A 26861-nucleotide genomic window follows, 5' to 3' on the forward strand; every position below is an offset into this window, starting at 1 on the left:
CCTCCATACATCAGTCACCTCTGTGTCCACCAGTCCATCCTCTAATGGAGGATGTAAATTATCTTCTCATTCAGATGCTATCTCCTTGAGCAACCACAGTACAGCGATTCCAGAGGGGGCCATGCATGGTATATACACCCACGTTTTACTGCTTGGGCCATTTCAGTTAAATGGGCCAGGTTAATTCAACGAAAAATTGAAGACCTGAATGCAAGAAATGGACAATGACTGATTTTTGCAGAATAGGGTGGTTTCCTATTATTTTTTTATTGCCTAAATAGAAAGATTATTACTCCTGGAGTACGAATTTCACACTTTCAGATTCTTAAATGACGATATCTATTTATCGCCATTAAACGAAAAGTGAAAATTTTCAAGCACGCGAAAACGCGACGGCTAAGTACGAATGATGGGAAAAAGTCCGTGTGACGTATTTCTGGTTCCCCCTGCCGCCTTGTGAGGTGGCCTTGGGGCGAGGCTTGAGCGCTGATACGACGCAGGTTCCTAGCAGGCAGGGTACTCAGTGAGTACCCTGCTAGCTGGTAGCGCTTGGCTTAAATAAGGATTATTATTCCTCTATCAAACGAAGGAAACTTCCCGAACTTAGGTATCTTTAATGTGTGATTATTAAGAGATGTTTCCCTGAGCTCTGTGCCTCATGCATGCATTAGTAATCTCGGACAATTTAAAACTCCTATATGCTCGTATAGAACTAGGTCCCTGTGACGTCACGTGGAGCGGAATCGTATGGGCGCCAATCTGGCCTTTTTCAAATGAGGTTAAAATTGACCGTTGCCATTTATCTAAACTGGGATTTCTAAAACCAGATAATTTTTATATTATGAATACACTAATGGTGGGTAAGGAATCGCAATCATTGCATTTCGTTTTCTTTTGATGAAGAAAACTACCCTATTGAGACTTCAACAAACGCATGAAGCTCATCCTCTTCTTTACCAGCAGATTTTTATTTTAATTTTATTTTCAACAATGTTCCAATAAAGTTCAACAGGCAGTGTTGAAAAATTATCTTCTACTTTCTGCGTGCAAGGAAAATTATTCGTTTCTCATTTTTATGGCAATTACATTTGATTTCTGTGTTGTCCTGGCCCTCATATCTTCAATTGACCCGTAGAATCTCCGACTTACCCGTGGAATTTACTATCTGCATGGGTGTAAATTATAGTCAAAATCATACACATTTCCATGAAACATTTTGCATGTAATCATCATTAGCAATCCGAAGATTGATTTGACGCAGTTCTGCACGCCAATTACCTGTCTGATAAAATTTTCATATTTACGTACTTCTTCAATTTTACACTCTTAATCACTTGCATTATGTAACTCATTCGAGGTCTTCCTTTGCCTTTCTTCCCATGTTCTTGTCCTTCGACGATTTTCTTCATCAGGGGCGCAGCTAGGGGGGTTTCAGGCGCACCTAATACTGGTTGGCTTGGGGGTATTGCATACCCGCAAGGGTAAGTGATAGGTGCGGAGGCTTTCCGCCGGAAAAAAATTAAGATAAATGGTTCAAAATGGTGATTTTTACGGTCTTCTGAGGGATATTTTATTAATCCTCACACTATATTCTATAAGCAATAATAATCCAATTAAGTAAAATAGATTTAACTTAAAAACATTTCTGAGCTCGGGGGGGGGGGGGGGGGGGGACGGGGGACGTTTATCCCCCAAAACCCCCCCCTCGCTGCGCCACTGGTCTTCATCATTCCTCATAATATGGCAAATCAAGTTGTTCAGACTTCTTCTTATGGTTTTTAAAAGACTTATGATTTCCCCCTCTCTTCTTACCACTTACTCACGAAAAGAAAGAAACGTGAACGAAAAGTGAAAAATTTTCAAGCGCGCCGAAACGCGACGGCTAAGTAGGAATGCTAGGAAAACCCGTGTGACATCATTCTGGTTCCAGATGTCGCCGTGTAAGGTGACCCAGGGGCGAGGCTTTGAGCGCTGATACGACGCAGGCTGCTAGCAGGTAGCAGAGTACCTTGAAAGCTGGTAGCGCTTGGTTTAAATAAGGATAATTAATACCTTATCAAACGAAGGAAACTTTCCAACCCTAGGCAGTTTGAATAGGTTTTATTAAGAGATGTTTCCCTGAAGTCTGTGCCTCGTTAATGCATTGGTAATGTGAGACAATGTAAAACTGCTATCCTCTCGTGTAGAAACTAGGTCCCTGTGACGTCACGTGGAGTGGCATCGCATGGGCGCCAATCTGGCCTTTTTCAAATGAGGTTAAAATTGACCATTGCCATTCGTTTGAACTGGGATTTCTAAAACCAAATAATTAGTATATTATGAATACACTAATGGTGGGTAACGAGTCGTAATCAATGCCTTTCATTTTTTTTTTGATGAAGGAAATTACCCTATTGGCCGACTGTCTGCACACACAGTCCCCAAGTGTGGACGAGACATAAGGATGGTACCCAGTGAGGAGGGAAACTTGGATTTCATAATCACATGGCCGGATTTTCAGTTAACGGTACCTCTACGACTCATACCCCGCTCCACAACATCGATCACTAGGTGCGTACGTATGGGCGCAAACAAAAAACGCCGTGTGAACGCATACCCCAGCAAAAAGGTTTGCATCGAGGGGATTGTTAGTTAAGTTTAGAATCCTTTGAGTTATGTTTTTCCTTTTAGCGTGTCAAGAGTTGTGTCTACCCGGCAGGATGTCCATTCTTAAAAGGGAGGCTCCTTGATTTTCGCGAACGCGAATTTTTTGCGATTTTAGGCACATTTTAAGTTTTGACGCTAATTTTAAGGATATTTTGATTCTTTTGCGATTTTTAGGGAATTTCGATCATTTCGCTACCTTTTAAATTTCGAAACACCATAATGCGCTGTAGATATGAGTATTATGTATTGCATAATGTATTTTTTATGAAATCCGCGATTTAAGTACTGGCCGCGAAATTTAACTACGGATTCTCGACGTCGCCGCAACACCCCATCCCAAAACCTCCGATTTGAAGCGTTTCTATCGACGTCACCACACCGCCATTAATAAGTTCTTTTACCATATCAACTAAGCAAGTGGCGTGAAGTAGGGCGGCCGATAGAGCGCTGGAAATACGGGTGCAATTTGGAGGCGTGAACGCTGACCGTCAATGCGCATTCGAGCCGGCCGCTGCGGGCAGTGGCGCAGCGAGGGGAGGTTTTGGGGGATGAAACCCTCTCTGAACTCAGTGGCGCAGCGAGGGGGGGGTTTCGGGGGAAAATCCCCCCCCCCCACCCCCCAGAGCTCAGAGAAATTTTTAAGTTTAATCCATTTTACGTAATTGGATCAGTATTACTTATAGAATAGTGTTTGGATTAATCAAATATCCCTCGGGAAGCCGTAAAACTCGCCATTTTTAACCATTATCCTAAAACAAATTCTGGAGGAGGGCCCCCGCAACTCATGCTTACCCTGACGGGTATGCAATATCCCCACACCCCTAAGTATTAGTTGCGCCTAAAACCCTCTAAAACCCTACCCTTAATTGCTATCCTATTGCTTAACTGTGCCACTGATCGACTTAACGTAATAAAAATAAAAAACTGTAATTCCACGTAATTCATGGAGAATTACAATTTGTTTACTTTTCATTACCTTCAAAGCATATATTTTAATTTAAACGTTAATTTCATGACATTCGAATGAGATTATTAAAAAAATTTCAAATTCCACATAAGGGACTCGTAAACCACAACCCTCCCAAAAAAAATATAACCATCCTTTTCTACAGCAAATTCTATCATTTCTCTCTACGCCTCGGTTTACCAGTCATTCACAAAAAAAACATAAAAAGACGTATTTAGGGGGAGCGTGACCCCTGCTAATACCTCTGAGATTTTCTTGGGTCAATCACGAGGTACCGGCCTACAAGTGCGTCAAAATTTGCGACCACAAGATTTTCCCCTGAAACATTCGCAGACTGCAATAGGAACTATGGATGCGCTGTATAACAAATATACCTCTAATAGGGTAGTTTCCTTAATCAAAGAAAGCAAAAGGCATTGATTGGTTAACACATACAGTTTAGAGTGAAATTCATATCACTGATAGTGATTTATTTTCCGCTTAGAATGCCAAAATTGATGTATTTACTCGTGTCAACGAATATGCTGGGGAAGGATTTTGTGTGTTTGACAGACAAAAACAAATTTTCATGCGTGAATTCTGCAATGCAAGAATTGACTTGATTCGTAAATATTACTGCCAGAAGCACCTAGCTACAGCTCCTCTCAAAAGCAAGAAAGTCGCGGGAAGCTGGACCATTGACACAACAGGTTTCACTGCAAGAATCTCGAGATAAATCAAAGAAAATAAGACTGGATAAAGAAGAGTTCAATAATGATTTGACAAAAGCCTTTACAAAGGCTAATATACCACTTGAAAAAATAAAAAATACTGCTGTAAGAGGTTTCTTCAATAAATACTGCCCAGGTAAGTCATTCTCAAGTACCAATACAATGTGTCCGTGGTTATCGGACTATCTACAGCTTGGTTTTAAGTGATGTGTACCATATGTTCTTCCTTGCAGGTGCAGGGGATATGTGTCATGCAGACACCTTACGTACAAAATATGTTTTTGTGAAATTCATATCGCTGAGAGTGATTTATTTTCTGTTTAGAATGCCAAAATTTGTTAATGTATTTATGTACTCGTGTCAACGAATATGCTGGGGAAGGATTCTGTTTTTGACAAAAAACATATTGTCGAGTAAATTCTGGCTCAGGAGTTCAAAGCTGTTAAAGATGAGCCAGTTGGTATAATGTGCGATGAAACTACAAACCTAACTGGAAAATGTGTCTTCTCGGTGCTTATAAAGCCACTTCATGGCTCAAGCAAGCAGTGCATTTATGTAGGTGGAGTTAAGGTCCTGGAGAATGCAAGCGGTGCAGTGTGTGCCAGGGCAATACTGAAAGTGGTTACAGACTGCAACATTAAGTATGAAAATGTAGGGGCAATAGTTACAGATTCTGCCTGATATATGCTTACATGAGTTGACTCTTTAATTATACCTTTTAATGAAGACATGGTTACCAGTGCGGATATCTATGTCATTAACACAATGACAACATTCCTTTTTGAACACTGCAAAGGTATCATTGATATGATTGTTGTTTTAGAAGGAAATTCTTACCCCTACGTCCATCAGGTGCATGAACCACCTTCGATCACTGCTATCTGTCAGCAGTGGTATATTTGGTGACAAAACGATTGAATGTACGGCAAAAATAGAAAATTCAGGTAAAAGGCTATATTTTCAAGAAAAAATCAAAGCTGCTTCCCTTCTTTGCCACTCAAAAGTTGAGCAGGATTATACTTGAAGGTAGGGGAAAAGCATTCGGGGTCAGTATGAGCACTTTGTTTGACACACAAAATATGACATCAAACAACCTCGATAAAACTTTGGTTACCGTTGCAGCAAAAGTGCCAATTTTATCACGTGTTTCCCTGAAAGAGCTGTGCGAGGGATATGGGGCAATTCAAGCCCAGGGATCCAAGCAGTTAGAAGGGGGTCTGCTAAGGTAGATACAGTCACTGTCCTCCTGAAGGGTTACATTTTGTTGAAGCCAGTGTAAAAGCTCTTTCACTTCCAGCTTCAAATATGGATTGTGAGAGAGCCTTCTCTAAATATGGAAATGTTTTAACAGATCTGAGGACATGCATAAAACCAGATAACTTAGAAGTCATGTTGGGAGCACGATTTAATCAGAAAGAATAGTTATGTGATATTAAGTTGCGTCCATAAGTAAATTGATCAGTTTTTATGTAAGGCAATTGCTTAGATAAGTTTGAAGTTTGTTTTTATTATTTTTTCTCTGTTGAAGTCTTTATCTAAGCATCAATACTTGGCACTACCTGGTAATCAGTATTTCCCACATCAATATTGGTTGTTTAAGTGCATTCAGATCAATAAAGTTTATTTTTGTTCTCAGAAAAGGTTTTTTTATTCGACGATTTTTTTTACCGCCTTTATCACAAAATGGATTTTTTACAGACTTTATATTCTGATTTTTGGTCCATTTTTATACCGATTAGTGAAATTTTTATTTACCAATATTTAGGAGCCCTACTTATAAGTTGTATGATGTGACGTAACAAACGGTAATGAGATAACGACGCTAAGGACGCATCGGACACAACCAGAAGTAGCACTCCACCGTGAGGTACACCTACGCACGAGCTTTGGTTGCAATCCATGTAGCCATATGGAAATGCTAAGCGGAAAGACATCCTCTTTTATACATGTAAAAAGATAGATTACATATCTGATCTTGCTTCAAATAGCATAATAAATAATAACATTGTCGAAACTTCTTCCTGAAACTTTCGTGGTTTCGACAAAAAAATACTTTAATGCAGTTGAAGAGCATATTTTCGGCTGAGAATTCATTCAATATTGATGCATTAAAAACTCAATCATGCTCCCCCAAACTTAATCGATTAGCTGGCATAATTTAGTGCCCCTATCCCCCCAAGGGTTCACTGTGTTTGGTAGGCAACCCGAAACACACAACCGCCTTTAGCATTGACCAACCTCCTCTGGATCTCATAATCGGATGAAACAATTTAACCCAAATGATACACTTGTAAATCATGATGACACTGTTAGGCCAAGAGACGGGAATTACCCTAGTAGCACCAAAAGGATTACATATATCTATATATTTTTAAGATTTTGAAATACATCGGTATATAGATTTTCAAATCTGTATATTATACCTATTTTATACATGTCTGATGATCCATGGTCCTTGATGCATACCAGAATCTTTAAAATATTAAAAAAATATACAAAGAATATAAATATATAATAAAATATAAATTATATCATTACGGGGCAACCAGCGATCATCAGACACGTATAAGATATGTATAATATACAGACTTACGACGAGTTATATGTATTTAATCTATATAAATTCCATATTATGGCAGCAGAAATAATACGTATAATATCTAGATATTATCTGCGTGGTGGAGGACATTTTGCATGTATTTTATACAGATATAACATGAATACAGTGTATACTATGATACCTATTAAATCTAGATATATGTAATCCTTTTGGTGCTACTAGGGTAACAACGTAAACCATCGCAGCCTACATAATTTTAACCTATTGTCAAATTTCCAATTCATGTAATTTTAAAGGCAGATGAAATTTGAGAAGTTGAATTGTTTTAAAAAAATCAAACGACTCCTCCATCTAGACTACTTGTTGGCATGATTTTAACACTAACGTTTGGATTATGGCCTTTCCCTGGTTAATTATAAGAACAAACATTGAGCTACTGCGGGTTGCCAACTGAATACTATGACTTCTGGTAGACCATAGTTTTGATGCATGATAAAAAAATGTACAGAAAACTTGGACGAGATTTCAACACTAACAACGAGAAAGTTGATGTAATTCTTCCAAAGAAATATGTTCATTTTGACTGAAATAATAAATGGACATATTTTTGTCAGAATGTTCAAAACTATGAAAATTTTCGCAGCATAACAATCAATTTAGGAAAAATCAAAAATGTACATATGCAATTAGGATACTGACAGGCAAGCTTTTCCAGGTGTTGCAATTTCCTCCAAGAAAAATGTAACAAAATAGTCAACTAATTGGTCATCTACCCTTTGGCATGTAAGTAAGCATTTGAGTTAATATAAAACGCAATTTTTCTTTAAATATTTGCACTTTTCAAATGTGCACATATTTCTGCTGGAGATGCTGAACATAACGAAACCTAAGAAAATTTTCTAGCTACATATTTGAAAGTATAATGGAAACTTTAGACGGATGCTCCAAGAAAATATGCATATTTGAATGTCGTAGATGTTGAATCCATTTCACATGATGCCGAAGGGGAAAGGCTTACTTAAAATCAACCTAAAAGTCTGCTTATACTGTCATTTTCCAAGCTTTATGAAAATTGAATACACTGTAGCAAATATGCCCATGCTATAATAAGGCTCACATGCCACTCACTGCTTTTCACCACTAAAATTTTGGATTTTTGAATTTGGTATACAGTGAGTGAAAATTGTTTCAGTGAATCAAACATGAAATTTCTCCTGGAGGCTGAACCTATTCAAAATTGATTCCCCAATTCTCATAAGAAGACTTGATAATTCAGACTAATGAAACAAAAAACTTTATCGCATTTATTTATCCCATACCCATTCTCCAAGCATCCCTTAATGCTATTCATTGCTCTCACCAAGTTCTGGAAAAAAATTTACTGAAGTTTCCCACACAAAAATTGCCACTTTCTTTAGGAATTCTATCACTCAGAGAGCCTTAAAAAATTAAGAGCAAATGAAATACATAAAAAAATTTGTTTACTTCACCTATAAAATTTCTTGAAGAATTTATGGAAATACAAGAATATGAACAGAAAAATAAATTTCTTTATAGTTTGGGTTCACTGGCCACTAATCACCAAATTAACATTTCAACTAGTGATGGGTCGGTTTAATTCCTCGATTCTTGGCCAAGAACCGGAATCGAAAATGAGTACTTGCCAAGGTGAACAATCGATTCCGATTCCAGTAGTGCTTCAAACCACAAATTTATACACGACCGCGTTTCTAACAGTCACTTGAATTTTCGCACCACGTAATCGTAATAACAAAACACGTTACATATAGATTCTGAGAGGCACACCACTTCCGGACGAGCAAATGCAGACTAGGGAGCCTGTGACCGGTATTTGGTCAAGATACAGTGATGATTTTTGAAAAGCACCCTAAGTCACCGTAGCAAACACTGTTGAAGCCGAAGTGGAAGCTTATTTAGCATAAATGAATGCACCACCAAATTCCTTCCCTTGGAAATACTGTAAGCCTAGCATCTCCTACCCAAGCCTGAAAGTAGAAGCGAAAAAGTTTTTTGCCCTACCGCCATCCTCGGCGTTCAGTGAAAGACTTTTTAGTTTGGCAGGAAAAATATGTGATGCAAAACACAACAGGCTTTATCCTGACAGAGTGAATATGCTTGGCTTCTGAGCAAAAATTTAAGACATTTTTGATAATGATAAGATATGTATAATAAAAGATAGATATTAAAGGAGATACTTTTATTTTAAATTTAAACATGAGTGCTAATAATCTGAAGTAATACCTATGAGGTAACACCACTTTTCAGGTGTTCTGTTTTGAAATTTAACTAATGTATTTTAAATACATAGTGATGATATGAAAGATGCTTTTGTCAACGAATTCTTTCACAGAGTAATATTTTTTTAAGTGGTTGTCTTGTTCCCTGGAATTAAGTGAAATATTTCTTGGAGCCTATGGCATCAGAATCGATGGAATCGGTATCGGGAGAATCAGAATCGGAATCGTTTAAATTTTGGAATCCACCCATCACTAATTTCAACACTATCCAATCATTTGCTGACTACTCGGTGGTTGTCCATACAATCAACAATTAAATATCCCTACTACTATTACATAACCACACCATTACGAAATAACCTTGAAATTCTATTTATGATTTATTGAAAGGATACTGTAATCCCAGACCTCTGTTGGAGTCACTATGACAGATCTATCTTAAAATTTATTTATCCATGGGTAAAAACTAGCTAAGACATAATTTCCCGTCTACATAGCATATAATGGATTTCATAGAAGTGTGTGTGTGTGTGTGTCTATAGAGAAAAAATACACAAAATACTATCAATGAAAACAGCTTTACTTAAGAAAAAATTTATTTTGAATTAAAAACACAATTATTAAATGGTACATCATTCAAAACTTATTTTAAGAATCAATCAGCAAAAAATAATTCCATTAATACTTACGCTTTCATGTACTAGTACTTCAAAGGTGGCTATATACCCATAAAATACATTGCAACACAATGCCATGACTTCAGTGAATCCTAACTCAAGTATACCTACCTCAACTTTTTTCAAACCATGGCAGTATCCTCTGACCGGTCCTGAAAGAATTAATATTTGCATTAGAAAAAATTTGAAATTGTCTGAATAGAAAAGTCATTATTAAAATTTGTAACTACTTTTATAAAAGAAACTACATATACCAGCTCTGACTCTTAATGGCACAATTCTTAAAGACTATTAAGTCAATGCCGACTGGCTCACAAGTGTTATGATAAAGAGCAATGTTTGGTACTAGTATAAAAAGCAGCCCTTAAAAGTTGATTATTAAGATCGATTGAATTGTTTCAAAAATATGCCATATTTCTGTGACTGGATTATATACATATGGGATTACTCAAATTTGTAGGAACTAGAAACTATTACTTCCCTGAAAGAAAAAAAGATAAGTTGTAGAATGGTCCAACATATTATTCTAAAAAAATCTAGTAATAAAATTTAACTATTTCACTAACATCTCCTAGTATGATGTCTTCAAAATTCACGATACTGATAAATTTTTGCTGTATTTCCCTTTTTGATTATTAAATAAAAATAACTATATATTAAACTTGCGTAAGCGCACTGTCATCAGCCAGACCTAAATTACTAATTCTGATTATTTCCAGAACAACATCAAAAAATGCTGTTCTTCATGAACATATTTTAAGTAATAACACTACCATTACATCAAATAATCACCTCATGACAAAACTCTAGCAAGCAGCATGAAGTCAAGAGGGTCAAGATGGTTCAAACCTCCCAGAAATGTTCAGGAGATAGGGTACCCCCTTCAAATGTACCGTCTCACCAAGTGACCCACACAAAATTATTTTATGAATAATGTCTTTCTTTACAATGTGCAACATTTGCAAAAACAAGTGTGACACTAGCAACACGCTTAAACACCAACATTTTATCAAGCAAAGAAAGTTAAAAACTGCGAGAGCCAATTAGGAATAATCTATACTTCATAAGGGTCAATTGTCATGAAGTGGGTTGCATAAATCTTACGACCGAATTTTAATCGACTTGATGGCTACAATGGGATGGATTTGGATGAAGGACAATAGACTTGGTGCCAATGAGCATGAGAAGTACCATGAGATAAAATAAATTAGAAAATAATCCAAGAGTATATCAATGTATATAAAAAATGGGAGGCCATAGAGAATCGATGAATGCCAAGTTATTCAATCATCACACAACAAATTATTCCTGACATCTCAACAGGTTCAGAGAAAACAAAGCAGGAAATTCTAAATTGTATGCACCAAAAAATGACAGAAAATGTATGTTATTAACCTATGAAAACACTGTTCCACCATAGATAAAATTTGATTGAACTGTAATTGACAGGAGTTACATGATATCAATTCTTTCACTCCATCAAATACTGAATTCAAAGCTATCACTAAGATGCCATGGTAATGGATGCAATAATGGGAAAAGCATGTTCATGATCATCTTGTAAGTACAGCAGAAGGTATTTCATACCTCTTTCTACGAGTACTATAGCTGTACAGCTACTCTCACCAATAACCCTACTTTGTCAGTCAGATGGTGTTTTTTGAATATCAATTTGAAATTAATCTCGAGAAAAAAGGGGTAAAACAAAATTTCGTAAATGTACCATATGCTGTTAATTTTCCCCACATTACTTCCCATTTCTTGCAACAAGTTGTGCCCAATTGCCCAAAAGACACACAGACAACAAAATTAAGAGACAAATTTATCATAACAGAAGCTCCGCACCCTCATACATCTCAAACCAACATATAACACATTCTCTTTTACAAGATATTCAAATTTCTCATCCAAATATACGTTATATTAATTATAGTATTATATCTGCTCAATTTCTGTCCTTGCAAAAAGTTTTAATAACCAAATTTGGAGTGGTGTATCTCGGTTATTGTCTCATCAGTTATCATGAAATAAACTGAAAATAAAAGGAAATTTATTTTTGCCACCACATACTATCTATACATTTTTTTTTAATTACCTGACCTTGAAGGAAAAAAGGTACAATTCTAGATGATCAGAAATAGGTAGCTCCATTTTGAAGTTTACTTTTTTGAGAATTTCAGCATGCATTGATATGTTGGTGGATAAAATGAAGGTTCAGACTCTTGTTGTTGCATATCCCAGCGTAACTGTGTAGTAATTGTATGAGCATCAGAAATTGTTGCTTTAGAATACTCTGCTATTTTCATTACTTCTTAGACTTATGGAAAATTTAAAAGCACTGCCAGCAATGCATATATGTTGCAAAATTTGGAGTCACAACCACACAAAGGTATTAATTGGTATCGTATCGACTTTCTATTGATCAACAAATGTTCCCTTGGGAAAGCTGAGCTAAGGACTGCTTTGCTTGGGAAATATACCTGTGCTTTTTTTTGCTTTTAAATTACCTGTAAGTCTTGAGATAGTTAAAATAGCAGGGTTTTCTTTCACAACTTCTGCTTCTACTACAAGTACCACAAAGTTCTTCACTGGATTATACAATTATAAGAGATTATTCCTTTGTTGTTCCTTCCACAGCTAGGCATGGTGAAGTTCTTGAAAGAACAAAGTTCAAAGTGGAGCTAACATTTTCTGAGCGTCAATAACCTTAGCTTCTTTCATTCAACGCTAGATATAAAGTTGTTCATTTAAGAATAAGTATGTGATGATATTGGTGAATCATATAAATAAAATCCTTGCATTTACAGTTTAATTCCTTACAAACATTAAAGTAGTTACAGAGATACAACTCTTCAAACTCTGGTATCTTGACTTTTTGTAAGGACAGTAGATAACTCACCTACCCCTGTCTCAACGGATCACCAATATCATAAGTTACTAATTACATTTTCAGATTTCTTTGCATTGTGTTCTGTGATATGTTCTGCACATGGGCAGAAAATCATATACTAAAGACACTGGAGACCACTATGATTAATAAATCGACAGCCAACCACGTAAACCAGACTTGGTGATTTACTAATTATTATAGATAAGCACTTTTTACTTCGGTAACATGCTAACAGTTATTATGACTGATATCTGTAAGCTAAAAATATAGTTATGTTGACAAAAGAATTTTTCAATTTCTTTTCACAATTTCAAAACTTTGAAGTATAAATTCTGGTAGAAAAAATACATCAATAAAGGAAAAAATCAATTTTGTGATACCCATACATGTTACTTCTGCTGTGTTTATTAATTCACTTTGAGAAAAAAAATAGGGGGTCTACCACTCACCATTAAATACCAAATTCTAATAAAGCCCATTGACCTTTATCACACAACATCATATTAAGCATGGAAATGATTCACTAACTTCTGTGGGTGAAGCTTTACATCAATCTCAAAAACACGAGAGTTGTAAGCAATACAATTTATCAATGCTTCTTTTTAACTGAAGCACTTGAAGCATTAACAAATGAACTAATGTAAGACAATAAATGTATAACAGTATTAAGCACAAAAATTAATCTCCAATCTGTACAACTCAATTGATATCCACACAGTAGGTAGAAATTGCATATACATCATGCTTAGAACATGAAATTATAATTTTCTGTTTTAAAACAACAAAGAAGTAGACGTGAATTGAAGTTGTAAAAAATACACGTAATTCAGGGACATTAATTCATTTTCAAAACTCAAGAGATGCATTTTTAGGGGTGCGTCAGCAAGGTCATTTGCACTCAAAACTCAAAGACAACAATGAAAACTGATTTTTCAGAGATACTGAGCACTATAACCGTAACTACTCATTATTCAGCAGAGCACTATCTGCATATCCCTGTCTCATTCATGCCCTCCTCCATTATCTTTTGTTCCCTTCCATGGCATCTATAATTGTTGTGAAATGAAAATCAAAGCTTTCTTCCCATTCTTTCAAAGTTTTTGTACTTAAAATTTTGACTACCTACAATCACCATTTTTTTTCAATGGCAATGGAAGAGTTGTGATTGTGCTAAAAAAAAAGGTGAGTGGTGGAATGAAAGTGAAAACATTTCTGCAGTATAATGAAAAGATAATGATGGTTTCGATCAAGACCAAACCTGTAGACACTGTAGTGGTACAGGTTTGCCATGAGAAAGGAAGATATTCCAACAACAGAACAACAACAACAACAAATGTTTAAGGTATGCCAACAACTGACAATGAAGATGAAATATAATAGGCACACATTTAATCAAAAATGTAAAGGGGGAGGAGATAGAGAGAGAAAAGAATCTGAATTCTTTTTTCATTTTGATGACTCCCTACAAAGGCTCATTTCATCATCAGAATGAAAAGTTTCAAGCACATAATATTTCGATTGCGTAGCCAACTACACAGAATCAACCTCTTGCAATGAAAGCCATACAGAATAATTCATATCAGTGTAAAAGACACCCTGGTAGAAAATGTTTATTTCGCATTCCAACTCCATGGAGGTGAGGGAGGCAGGAGGTTGGGTTACGCCCGAGGACAGAATCCAACTTCTTCCTCCCCAAACACCACCCTGCTCGTTCGCTCCTATCCTCAACTCTCTCTGCATCTCGGCTTGTGCCACCCCCCCTCCCTCATGGATATGTACTGTATTTCTCTGAATATAGTCCCCCCTTTTTTCCAAAAATGCCTGTGGTAAAAGCAAAGGGGGGGACTACATTCTGACGTATTTTTAAAATTTTTTCCCAAAGCTGACGCCTCAAAATTAGGGGGGGCACTATATTCAGAGGGGGACTGTATTCAGAGAAATACGGTACATGGTGGAGAAAAATTGCCACAAAATTTCAACTCTGGATAGCTGATGCCAGTATGAACCAAAATTACTAATGATGTTTAGGTCAAAAACGCACCATTTTTAAACTGCAGACACTTTGAGCCAAATGCTCAGATTGGCTGCGAGTTTGCCCTGTTGATTAATGCTCTTGACTTTTGCTAGTTGGAGATCGCTATGTGTACAAAAAAGGGCATACCCGGGATCAAAACAAGGGGGGGCAAGCCATGGTCGTTCAAGGTGTAACATTTTAGCATGAAAAAGGTAAAGGAAACTATAATTTTCAGGAAATAATAACAGCGCATAATCAGCATTTTAAATTATTTGCTTGAAAAAAATATTTTAATTTTAGTTGCATGCCTTACACTAATACCATTTTTTGTGGATTTAAAGAAAAGTTGTTGAAAACTCATTTCAATTCAGTCCTGATTTTCCGTAGACTTTGGGAATTTTTATTTTGACTGCCTTCTCCTGCCCCTCACTGGGTATGCCCATGTGTACAAGGCATCTTGCAACAGGGCAAAGCTGTGGCCAATCAGAGTGCTTGGCTTTAAGTTTCTGTAGTTAAAAAATTTAATGTTTTCGACCTAAACATCATCAGTAATTTTGGTTCATTCCGCCATCTACTATCCCGAGTTAAAATTTACTGACACAGTTTCTCCACCCTGTATACAAGCCTTGTGAGAAATATTTTGTCAGTTGGCTCCGCCATGACAATGATTCTTAATCGTCAAAATAGATCAGGGATGTAAAAAGCTGGAATGCATCTAGTTTTATCCATGTACCATGTTTAAAATTCGTCAAAGTATCACCATCATCCTTTAATTTAATGCCTTTCTGACCTGCATTACACATGACTAAAATTGTTACTAGGAGTTTTTTTAAGAGCTACCGATATATTACATTTTATTCTTTACTGTCCGAGCATATCCAGGGTATACACCATTGAGAGGGGATGTGCTAGAGCAACTTTTGGCCTCAGAGTCCATGAGCCAAAATTGACTATTTGATAGCTTCAAATTCCCCAGAAATAAGGGCTATATACATGCCTACTTTTCACATCTGTGCATGAAGATGCTTGAAAATTAACGAACGATCTGCACTCAATAGGAGTTCATTAAGTACTAGAGCTCTTCAAACAGTTTAATTGACATATAACATAAAAGATAAGTGAATATTTTATCATAGAGCCAGCTTGATTTTAAATTTGGAAAACATGTTTACAAGTGAAAGAGTACTCTGTTCACTGAAAAGCGAAGCCAGCAGCTTGGTGTGGCATAGAAGCCAGAAGGTATAGATTTCACAGGTGATGTTACCTACTTCCAGTCAATATGATTGTTTTAGACCCGTTGACCAGCTAAGATGATATTTATCTTAGTGAGTACCAGCATCAGTATAACTTTCTTTGCACTAAGTTTCATATCTCTTTTTGCTATTCTCTAGCTTTGCTTTCAATAGTATTATAATGTTAAGATTTCAAAAGGCCCTTATTTAGAAGTAAAATTAACAATCATACAAGTTGTCCTACATCATCCAAATACTGTTGACTTCGACCAATCTACTCAAAAGTGTGAGAAGTACACCGCGAATATCATATCTGTAATCTATATGAGAGCAGAGAATAAAAAAAAGAAATTGCACATCCTTTCAATGACTTATTTCAATAAAGATTCACAGAAACTTGCCCTTATAATTCTATTTTCATTATTTTAAACATTCATTGTACTTCCAATTCTATTTTAAATCAATTCTCATTTACTCATTGACATGTGAATAAATCATGAAACCTGAAGGGGTTGCTAAGAAAACTGTCACAAGCAGAGATGTCCATCACTTTGCAATAAGATTAAGATGAACAAAACTTTTTTCAACAAACTCAATCACTTAACTGCTAGGAGCACATCATAAACAAGTTTACATGTGTATAACTAAGCACAGCCTGCACCTCTCATGGCCCCTGATACCATCCAATTTTACGAGTAAAAATATATGATAAGACATTTAAATCATTCACGATAATTCTCACGAAACTGAAATCTCACTACATATCGCACAATACTTTCGACAGAATGAAGAATATCAATCCAAGATGCCAGAATGCATACACTTGTACTGTCAAAAAACCATAATTGACAATGGCCACAACATATTGGAATGACTTAACACATTCAACGCGTAGCACGTCAATTGACGTGGTCCCGTCCAAGCTGACGGGACCACGTCAACTGACGTGCTCTCCCGGTCGGGCCGGGAGCCCTTTCTCCGCCTCCGTACGTGACTAATATCCACTTCCGAGTTTCAATCGTGTGCATGGCCTTCAGCTAGTTTCCCTCTTTCAAAGTTATGGCGCAAAAACCTCTATTTTTTTCTTATTTTATCGGCCTTTTCTGACAACTTTCATGAAAATCTGGCCCGCATTGAATGTGTTAATGCGAAAGCTGGCACATAACCTGATATTGAAAGACAGAACTTTTAACACATTAACATATATACCTACCAATCATTTAAAGTCATTAAGCGGCATTGATGCAAAATTGACACGAAAAATATTTTTATATTTTTCATAATTTTTCATTAAAAATACTAACCATATAATATTGTTCATAGCTATATATCAACTCTAATAAGACAAAAAAAGTAAAACTAAATTATCCAAACAGAGTAAATAGAATAAAACTCAATGAAGATAACCAAGGGTAACACATGAATATACATTACAAATAAGGACAGGTAGCTTGATAGATAAATATTGTAACTGTAATAAAGGCTATAACATAAAAAATTTTATACGTCCCTATGGATAAAATCTTTCTCACAGATTATTATTTTTCTATCCCACTCATTAATCCTATTTTTATTAACCTGTAGGCATGCATATAAACAACAACACTCCTATAAATGCTATGAATAGAACTGGGGTGAAGATAATTCAACATGTAATTCCTATCATAGTTTGCACCTGTGGAGCAAACAGTTTCTTAGGGTACGAGAACAGCATGTGCTCATTGTCCAATAAGGAGCTAAAACAACAAGATATTAATAACAGAAAATTGCCTTAAGGAGTAAATGTAGCACTAAATTAACAGGAGAACATTAAGCAAGCCTAAGAGTGAAATTTGCTCACAATTTAAAACAATACTTTTCTTCAACTCAGATGCTCACATTTATTTAACAAAAGCAGTATGTTTTAAAAAGCAGCAATATCCTCACTTCCTCACCACAAAATTGCTCTAAGTTACAAGCTAATTGACGATTCAACTTAGCCTAAGAGCTAATGAAAAATGTACAATGTTCTGGAGAGCAAGGCTTACCAAAGTGAAAGGAAATCACTTGATGAAGGTATTTATGGGACATTAATCTCAAGAATGCACACCACCAAATTCAATGTTACTACAATATTTGAATGTCATTCAGAAATTATCATGCTTTATATTTTTGATTCACTTGAATTCAATATAATTCACAAGAAAAATAGCGCAGTGCTCATTACACAAAAAATATTCCACAAACTTTAATGTGTACAACAGTGATTTATAACTTACCACCAGGAAAGTTATTCTGAGGCAAGGAGAAATTGTGATACTTCTATTTAAATGAAAAAGTTTTGGATTGAACAAATTTAATTGTGAATGGTCCATTTATCCTATTTCAGCTAATTCAACAGCCAAAGACTTGCAAGAGCACAACTCGAGTGCTTCATTTCAAAAATATTTCAAGGCAGCACTGGAAAATTTTAATGTCCGAATGTTGCCAGTATGCAACTGCATATGTTGTTGCCAACACAGAATGAACTGATGCATAAATTTTATACTTGCACATTGAATACAATGGTTTCAACAAACATATTCCATAAGCATGGAAATAGAAACATTCCCTACTATAGATAATAAATCTCTCAAGACAAAAATTGTTATCATCCATGATTTTTCAGGCCATTAATTCAATTTCGTCAGTACAAAGAACATGATGGAAGAAAATAATTTTTGAAGTAATTTCTACCACCTATTGCGCACCAGTAATCAAGGCTGTTTTAAACGGTACACGGAATTGTGCAATCTGACATACGTACAAAGGCACAATCAAAATTGCGTCGTGTAAAGCAGTGAATTGCTAGAACACATGCAAGAATGCGTGGATGCGAGACGGCAAAATAGCCCCTGTTCTAATTTCGTTTATGCATTCTCGCAATTCCACGCCATTTTAGAAATAAATGCAGCTCTAAGCTGCGCAATTCCGTGCCCCGTATAAAACGGCCTTTAGAATGTGCCATTGTGCATCAACTTCTGTCATTTGTCACTGTTATCACACCAAAAAATTGTAATTTAAAATAAAAGCCAATATGATATTGAGATGTATCTCACAGAGAGAAAAAGATGGCTACAGAGCCAGGTCACTATTAATTCATGGCAAATGTTCACTCACACCAAAGCTACATATTATTTGAATTGCCCTGAGAAAGGGGACTGCATTTCTAACAATATTACCTTAAATACTTAACTTCACCAGATCTCAGAAAAAAATATTCTGCTTTATATTTAGATTTCTCACACCTTTACCTTTTACCTTGTACTTGATACAGCCCACTTCAGAGGAGCACATATCAACTTGTCCACGGACAATAACTACAATTGATACAAATGAGAAAAAGGAAACATAAAAAAATATTTATTACTACAATTTCACCACATAGATAACCTTGTAGCTCAGCAAAGTTAAACATGCAAATTACCTTTTTTTATCAGATAAATTCTACTTCAAACTACTTGAAATTACGTAGCCCTAAGTAAAAAGAGAGTTAACATAACTCTCTTGGCTGAATTATACACCTCCCAATTGATACCACCACTTACATAAAATTTAGACACACTGACTACATCACCCTAAAATAAAAATTCCCCAATCACTCTGTAAATGAGATTAACATGGATAAGTTTGACTCTAATCTGTTATTAACATTTTCAGTTTCCAGTAGAATTTTCCTACCCAACCTCAGGGCTAACATGCAGAATAGCTATCCTCTCTTTTAAATCAGGATTTAATTAAGGAAATGAATAATCCAGAACCCAAAAACATAGTACTTAGCAAAAGTAAACTACATTGTTCACAAAACAAAGTAACTGTTTTCAAAGTTTGATCTCTGGTTGTCATAAGATAATCCAAAACATTAAGCTGGATTTACACACTGTGGTTTGGGAAGCACATCTCAACATAAGGGTTTTCCAATTGAAAAGACTGCTGTGTAATGTCAGCATGATGTTGGAGCATACCACAAAAGGGAATTTGACAGGGTTCTAACAAGATTCCTGATTTCAAATTCCATTCCAAGGCGAAAACTTCACTTTCCCTTCACTTTTACACACATTTCTCTCAATCATTTCATACTTTTTGAAAGTTAAAATCCAAATACATAAATACAAAATCCTTCAGATACATTTAAATTCTTCTTGATTTGAATTTATTTATTAACAATAGAAATTAAAATAAAGGCACTTAATTGACTCTGTAAACTTAACTACATACGTATAAAAGGTAGTTTGTCATCTGAAAATTTACAAAAGGACTACAGAATCTTTCCATGCCAACAGCCCAAGCAAATTAAAATAACTGATCAGCTGACAGCTAGGCAGTTTGATTTGCACATCACAGCAAACCTTCCCTGACACCATAGAAGAGATTCCCAGTATTTTTCCTGATTTCCATGACATGCAAGAATCCTGTTACATTATGTAGGCCCCCCTCCAATCTCAACACTGAATTCACTTTTCAACTTGATTAATGTGCATAGCAAAACCAGTTAGTACTAGGGAATTGCACAAACAAAAAATTTTTCTTTAACAGCGAGTTCCACAAAATATAAATTTACATAAATAATCTGGATGTTGAGAAGTGTGCCCCAAAATGCAGTGCATAAACGAGGCTAAAATAATAATTTATCACAGGGGTCAAAATTACTATATAAATTGGATATACCATATTCTTTTTGGTGAATCACAAAAATTTGAAACACAAAAAAATAGTTTGTCTATCAGGATTAGACAAAAATGAACAAAATAAATGGCTCCAACAAGAAAACTACATGAGATAATATGCCTTCAGGCAATTCCCATATATGTGAGCCACAGAACACATATTTTTCCTAAATAGTTTTGGTCAGGAAATGAGAAAACAAAGCATAATTACTCTCAAATCCCATAAGAAACCCGAGCTTACACCTGAGATTATCAGACTAAGAAAGAAAACCAGCATGCGTACATGTGATGGTACTGAAGAAAATCGATAAATACACATTTTCATTAGCAATCATTTCATCATTCACATTTCTATGAAATTTATATTTATTATAGGAATATATTTGAATACTCTAAAATCCAGATTATCGTATATAAGGCAAAAGCAAAAAATATTAGGAGGAAATCACCAGAGATCAACGCGCACAGAAAGGAATAAAACCTCATAATTTGTATGAAAAAACTACACCTCATGTGGAATTCTTTCACCAAATATTGACCAGAAAACTAACAACTATGTATCTAAAATTATCAATATATCAGACAGCTATATTTCTGATTAGCAATAATGTACCCTATTAGCAATTGAAGGTACTGTTGTGCATTGAGTTTTACGATAAAAAAATTATTTCACCCTCAAAGAATTACCTTCAGACATGAGTATGCTGACCCCATATTCCCTCACACAAGCAGCCAATTAAGACATTAATATGACAGATAAAAGAAAAGCTTTAAGACATGGAATGCCGGACAGGTTAACCACAGCAAGTCCCATTAGGTGTAATTAGAGAAGAAATAAGCACGATGACCAAAAGAATACTAGAAATTACCCCAAAAGAGAACCCAACAGCCCAATTAATCTAACTAATGCATACATACTTGAATTGCATAAATAAACATAAGCCGGCAGTAAAAATAAGAATTTCAAAGCAAAAAATCGCTCTATCCATTTTCAAATTATAGCAAGATTACATTAAAGTGAAGTTACAATATTTATGTATTGCAATACCATAATAAAAATACAATACGTCAAAGTTATATTAGAAACATTTATTGATTGGAAAATGCGTTTTATCATATGCTTAGTAGCCCCTATATAACTGAAACAAATTACGAGGATTGAGTGAATGCATGAAGCAATTCAGATGGCCAACAAATTGATAATCCACAGGCCATCCAACCACTTATCCATGATCAGATGAAAAGGCAATGAATTATTAAAGCCATTGAAAATGTTTAAATTGAAAAAAGTATCATAAAAGACGAAAGATGTCCACACCATCAATTTTGCTTGAAATTATAGTTAGGTTGAAGTACATTAAATTGATATGGTGAATATGTAACACAAAAGCATATGATATAAGCATTCAGACAAATATTTTATGATTCTTATTACCAAGTGCTTACAAAAGTTATATACAACCAAGATATTTCTTGTGATAGGCTTCCTCAGAAGCTTCATTAATGTCAAATTTTGTCCGAAGAATTTTAAACCAAAATAATACATGCAATTGTTTTAAGTTGTGGTTAACTTACCTGCTATCACAAAATAAAATCGTACACAATTAATTTCGGTTTATACTGAACAATTAATAGCATGCAATGATTCGTCCGAATAGCACCATCACATCAATGAAGATAAAATCTAAATAATAAGTCAGGACACTGATGCCATTAACAGTGACTTTGCAAATAGGTACATAGAAGTCACATTTAACCTCATAGCAAAATGCTTTATCATCCTAAAACAATTTATGATATGATGAAAATCTGCTAGTGGGGTGTTCTAGTAATACTATTATGATACATAATGTGCATTCTTCAGTTTCGTTTGGTCACACTGTCACTCTTTGTTCTCTATTGGGGATGTTTAGTTTTATCAAGATGTTTTAACATGATCAAAATTAGACGAAAGACAATAGAGAATCAGATCTACATCTTTTAACTTAGTTAATTAGTAAGTACAACTCCAAATTTTTACAAAAATTGGGGAATAATCATTTAAATGGACAACAACTAAGAAGTTCTTTGAATTAAAAAAAAAATGATATACATTCAGGACATTGACAAGACACCCATTAAATTGATACAAAATACTATTTCTTACAGCCAAACAAATTCATAAGCACAGTATTTTAAACAATAGACATTGTTTACATTGACGAAGTAGTAGAAAACTCATCCTGTTTACTTACATTTTTCCAATGATCATGAAGATGCACCACCTCCAGCAAAACTGTAACCCATTCCAATTGAATGAGAGATCCTTAGCATCAAAGGCCTAGCAAGGTGAGACCATGAATTTAAAATCTCCAGGGAAGGATAAACAAGAGGTGGAATGGCATTGTTTCGTTTGCATACCCTTCTTAAATGCCATTAGTTAAACACAACTTGAAGAGGTAAGGTAAAATATAAAATTTAACTGTTTGCCTTAATGGTCCAGTGATAATATAAAGCCAAATGAAATTACCTTTTACCTTTAAATTTACCTTTCCATTTAAATTGGAAAAATATGCCCATCAAAAGTTAAAGAACGTGACTTTAAAATTGACTTCCCTCCATCTCAAGTTATTTCACATTCTAAAATAAAAAAGATTGAGAACCAAATTATACAACTTTACATGATAAAAATTACATTGAATTTACTACCAAAAATACACTGAAGGCCATTCAAGACACATCACTGTCTCTCCACAGAAAACATAGAATAGGTTTCAGAAATTTACTATTGAGTGATGACACATGAGAGCCACACACAACAGCAATAACTCAAAGACTTACATAAATTCTAATATTTCTCTTCTCTTTATTAATTCATATTCCTCTTGTACAATCTTCTTAAGTCATTCAGAAACAGTCTTCTTTCATTCAAACCATGGTGAGTCCCACACGTGATCTTCTTGTTAACATTTATTCACTACACTAATGAAGTTGCAGAGTTCAATACATTTTACAATAAGTGAACTCTTCTTGTAAAATTAAAGGGATGTTCCTAATTTGTCAGTTCACAAGGACCAGAAACAGGTAGTTATAACAAAGACTTCCTTTCAAAATCAATGAAAAATCGTTAAACACTAAGTAAACGCACTAAGAGCAAAAATTGTGAGAGAGAAATTCCTGAACATCAACCTATTCCATGAAGCCATGCACACAACGATATCCGATGCTCTGGTGGAAAAAATTGCCAGGGGGGACCTACAGCCATGAAATAAAGATGGAATGTTACATATGTCTGCACGTAATGCAGGCTAGGATGATTCACATTGGAAGAAGAAAGGTGATAAAACTAACAACAAAAATACTTTCGGTGCTATGCTTTCAGAGAAACTGGCAAAAACCAACTTAATGCTTTAAAAATCTCATTTCTTACAATGCTATCTCTCTCTTTTCAACTGCTTTCTGAGCTAACAGAGCAAAAAAAAAGCACGGAGAATTACACAAGAGAGAAATGAATATGGATAATTACTGAAGGTAATGAAGGGCAACTCTTGCCGTTGCAAAGGCTTCCTTTGTGCCTCGCACTGTGAGCGGTCGACACTTCAATGCCGTGAACTCCTGTGAGACGACTCCCTCTCCTCTCGCCGCTCCCGCTCACGTTCACGGTCACGTTCGCGCTCTGGTTCCCGTCGGTTGTTCTCTCGTTCCCGCTCCCTCTCCCGATCACGCTCCCGGTACCTGTCATCGTAGTACCTGCAAGGCGCACCCCAGGACATTGGCATCGACACCATCATTCGGCAGGTCCAAGCAGAGACATTGAAATTTGTAACATCTCAAAGAAACATGACATAACTCTGACAATGCTAAAAGTCGACTTTTTTTAAAATTCATCCAGCACTCGTAAGCAATCAAAACACAATAAATGTAAACTTAAATGGTACATTATAACTCTCATACGTTACTAACATGAACCTTTCTTTTTAACACGTTGCGTACGTATGGCGAGAATTCTCGTCATTTTTTTCCCGAACGTTCCGGACGGATGGCGAAGATTCTCGTCATTTAGGTGCGTCAACCTAAAGAATTGTAAAGCGTACTACACGTATTCGTTAGTACGTTTTCAGCTGTCGTTCGTTATTCATAATGAATTGATGCATCAGAACGTTTGATTGGGTAAAGCTATATTCTAAACATTAGCTTTTTAACCATGTTTAAACCAAAGGCATATTTCCAATCTCAACACCTCCACCCAGAATCGGCGTTCCTAGGAATTTAAATACCCCCGTACGCAACGTGTTAATCTCTGGAAACAATGACAAGTCAAGTACCTGATAAAGATATGGAAAGCACAATGTAAATACACTTGACATCATGATGCTCAGCAAAAAATTCCAACAAAAAAAAATAGTAGTACATACAAAATATCACCACCAAGGCATTCATGTGACTACTTGACGTATTTTCACTATTGTTATTCTTTCCCCCTAATACCTAAATGACTTCTAGTGAGCTATTCAACAGAAAAGTTATGTTTCACAATTAATAATTCAATTGGACAATACTCGATCACATTAGAAACTACACACTGATGTTTAACTGAACTATCTCCCAAATAACCCATGTTAGTAAACAAACTGTTCATCCCCGAGTCAATTTCAATAATCAAACTTCTATTAACTACAAAGGGCCAGAAATCCATTTATCAAATGGCACCAATAATGTTCATACATTACAATTGACCCATTAACCTGTTATGATGCAAGGCAAGAAAATGTGTTATACGTAAAGGAATAATCAGACTTACAAGATTCTTCATATTGAACTGCACATTCCCTATTCATCCCTCACTATTACAACAAAGCAATATATTTTTAAGTTTCAACATCATCACAATTAAAGATATCAAGGGCACAAGCACCTCCTATCAAAGAAATTATTTATTCTCATAATTATGAACTGCACAAGTATTTCTTGACAGTTTTGTAGCACTCAGAGCATTGTGATAAAACGATTTTTTTCAACTGCTGACTGAGTGAGCATTACATCTTGAGATAGAAGCAGACAAGAAACATAAACAAAGCATAACACTCCAATTTCAATGAAAATCAGCAAGATTGCAGACTGCATCAGGACAATGAATTCTGAGCAATTTTACAAGCACTTGTGACCCACAAATCGATATATGTATTAACAAGCAAACTGGTTAAAAACACAACCTCCATTATGCAGTGTCATCATGTTCACCATCTTTAATACTGATCTTTCTTCAGAAAGAGGGGTGCTCCAAGCCACAACCATTGGGTGGGCAGCACAATGTCATCAACAATGTTGTTATCTCAAAGGATAGGGCCTAAAAGCTGAAGTCTATCATCAATTAGAAGATCTCCAACATTTTTCCCTTTTAGCTTCCTTATAGTCCAAATTTCATAATCTTGTTTTGGAAGATTCACAACATGGAGCTTTGATTTTCGATAGACTGTAACCTCATCAACAAGTAGCCCACTTAGATGGATCCTTTTCTCAAGCCTCCACCATGTACCTCTGTGATGCATAAGTATCAAAGGAAATGAGCCACAATGGGTTGTCAAAGGCTCACTGTAGAGCAGGCGGCGATTATGCTTCCCGTGGATATTATGCTTCACAGAGATACGTGATCTAAGCTTGAAATAAGAGTAAAGAACCCATCTGCATAGGCTACTTGATGACCTTACAATCTATATCATAATCAAGGTTACAGATAAGACAGTCCTGAACAATATCACAAAATCCAAAGTTCAGAGAAACTAGTGGAAAACAACTGAGTGTCTAACAATAACAGAATTCAGCAGGCCCTTCCCAATGAGCTAATGAAAAAACTTTACTACAGAGTTGTCTACCCGATGGTGGAAGCCAGGAGCTGCTCTCCCCCTGTCAAAAAGCGGCTCGCCGAGACAGTGAATGTGTAATCACCACATAATGCAGATCATATTTTTACATATTTCAATAGATACTATCTTAATTCATAGGTCATGTGGGCACGTAAAATTACACAGAATTCTTGACCCAATGTAACATACAATTCTGCTAAGTTTAATTGAAATCTCATTCTCGGTTAATTCTACTCGTAAGAGAAAAAATATATTGAAAATAAAACAATCCTTAAAACCTTAGTAATTGTTAATACCACTGGATAGACAACTAAGACATGAATGAAAACAAGGTAACCATTATAGACCTTCAATGGCTCAAAAAGAATGACACATGGGG

The 26861-nt window shown here is 35.6% G+C and overlaps 1 protein-coding gene across 8 annotated transcripts in view; it reads right to left on the minus strand.

Moving 5' to 3' along the window:
* Nucleotides 1-9752: 9752 nt before the first annotated feature.
* The window catches only part of LOC124162739 (cleavage and polyadenylation specificity factor subunit 6), a 76628-nt gene continuing 59519 nt past the window's right edge, over nucleotides 9753-26861 (minus strand). For 6 of the 8 annotated variants that reach the window (XM_046539370.1, XM_046539368.1, XM_046539369.1 and 3 more), the window contains exon 14: nucleotides 23461-24368. In XM_046539370.1, coding sequence (XP_046395326.1) covers nucleotides 24218-24368 — 151 coding nt within the window. In that variant the 3' untranslated portion in view covers nucleotides 23461-24217. Of the gene's footprint in view, nucleotides 9971-23460; nucleotides 24369-26861 lie in introns of those variants that run through there. The other 2 variants (XR_006865659.1, XM_046539371.1) reach the window with 2 other exon arrangements.

This window comes from Ischnura elegans, chromosome 7 (assembly GCF_921293095.1).
Source record: "Ischnura elegans chromosome 7, ioIscEleg1.1, whole genome shotgun sequence".
In the NCBI taxonomy this organism is placed as follows: Eukaryota; Metazoa; Arthropoda; class Insecta; order Odonata; family Coenagrionidae; genus Ischnura; species Ischnura elegans.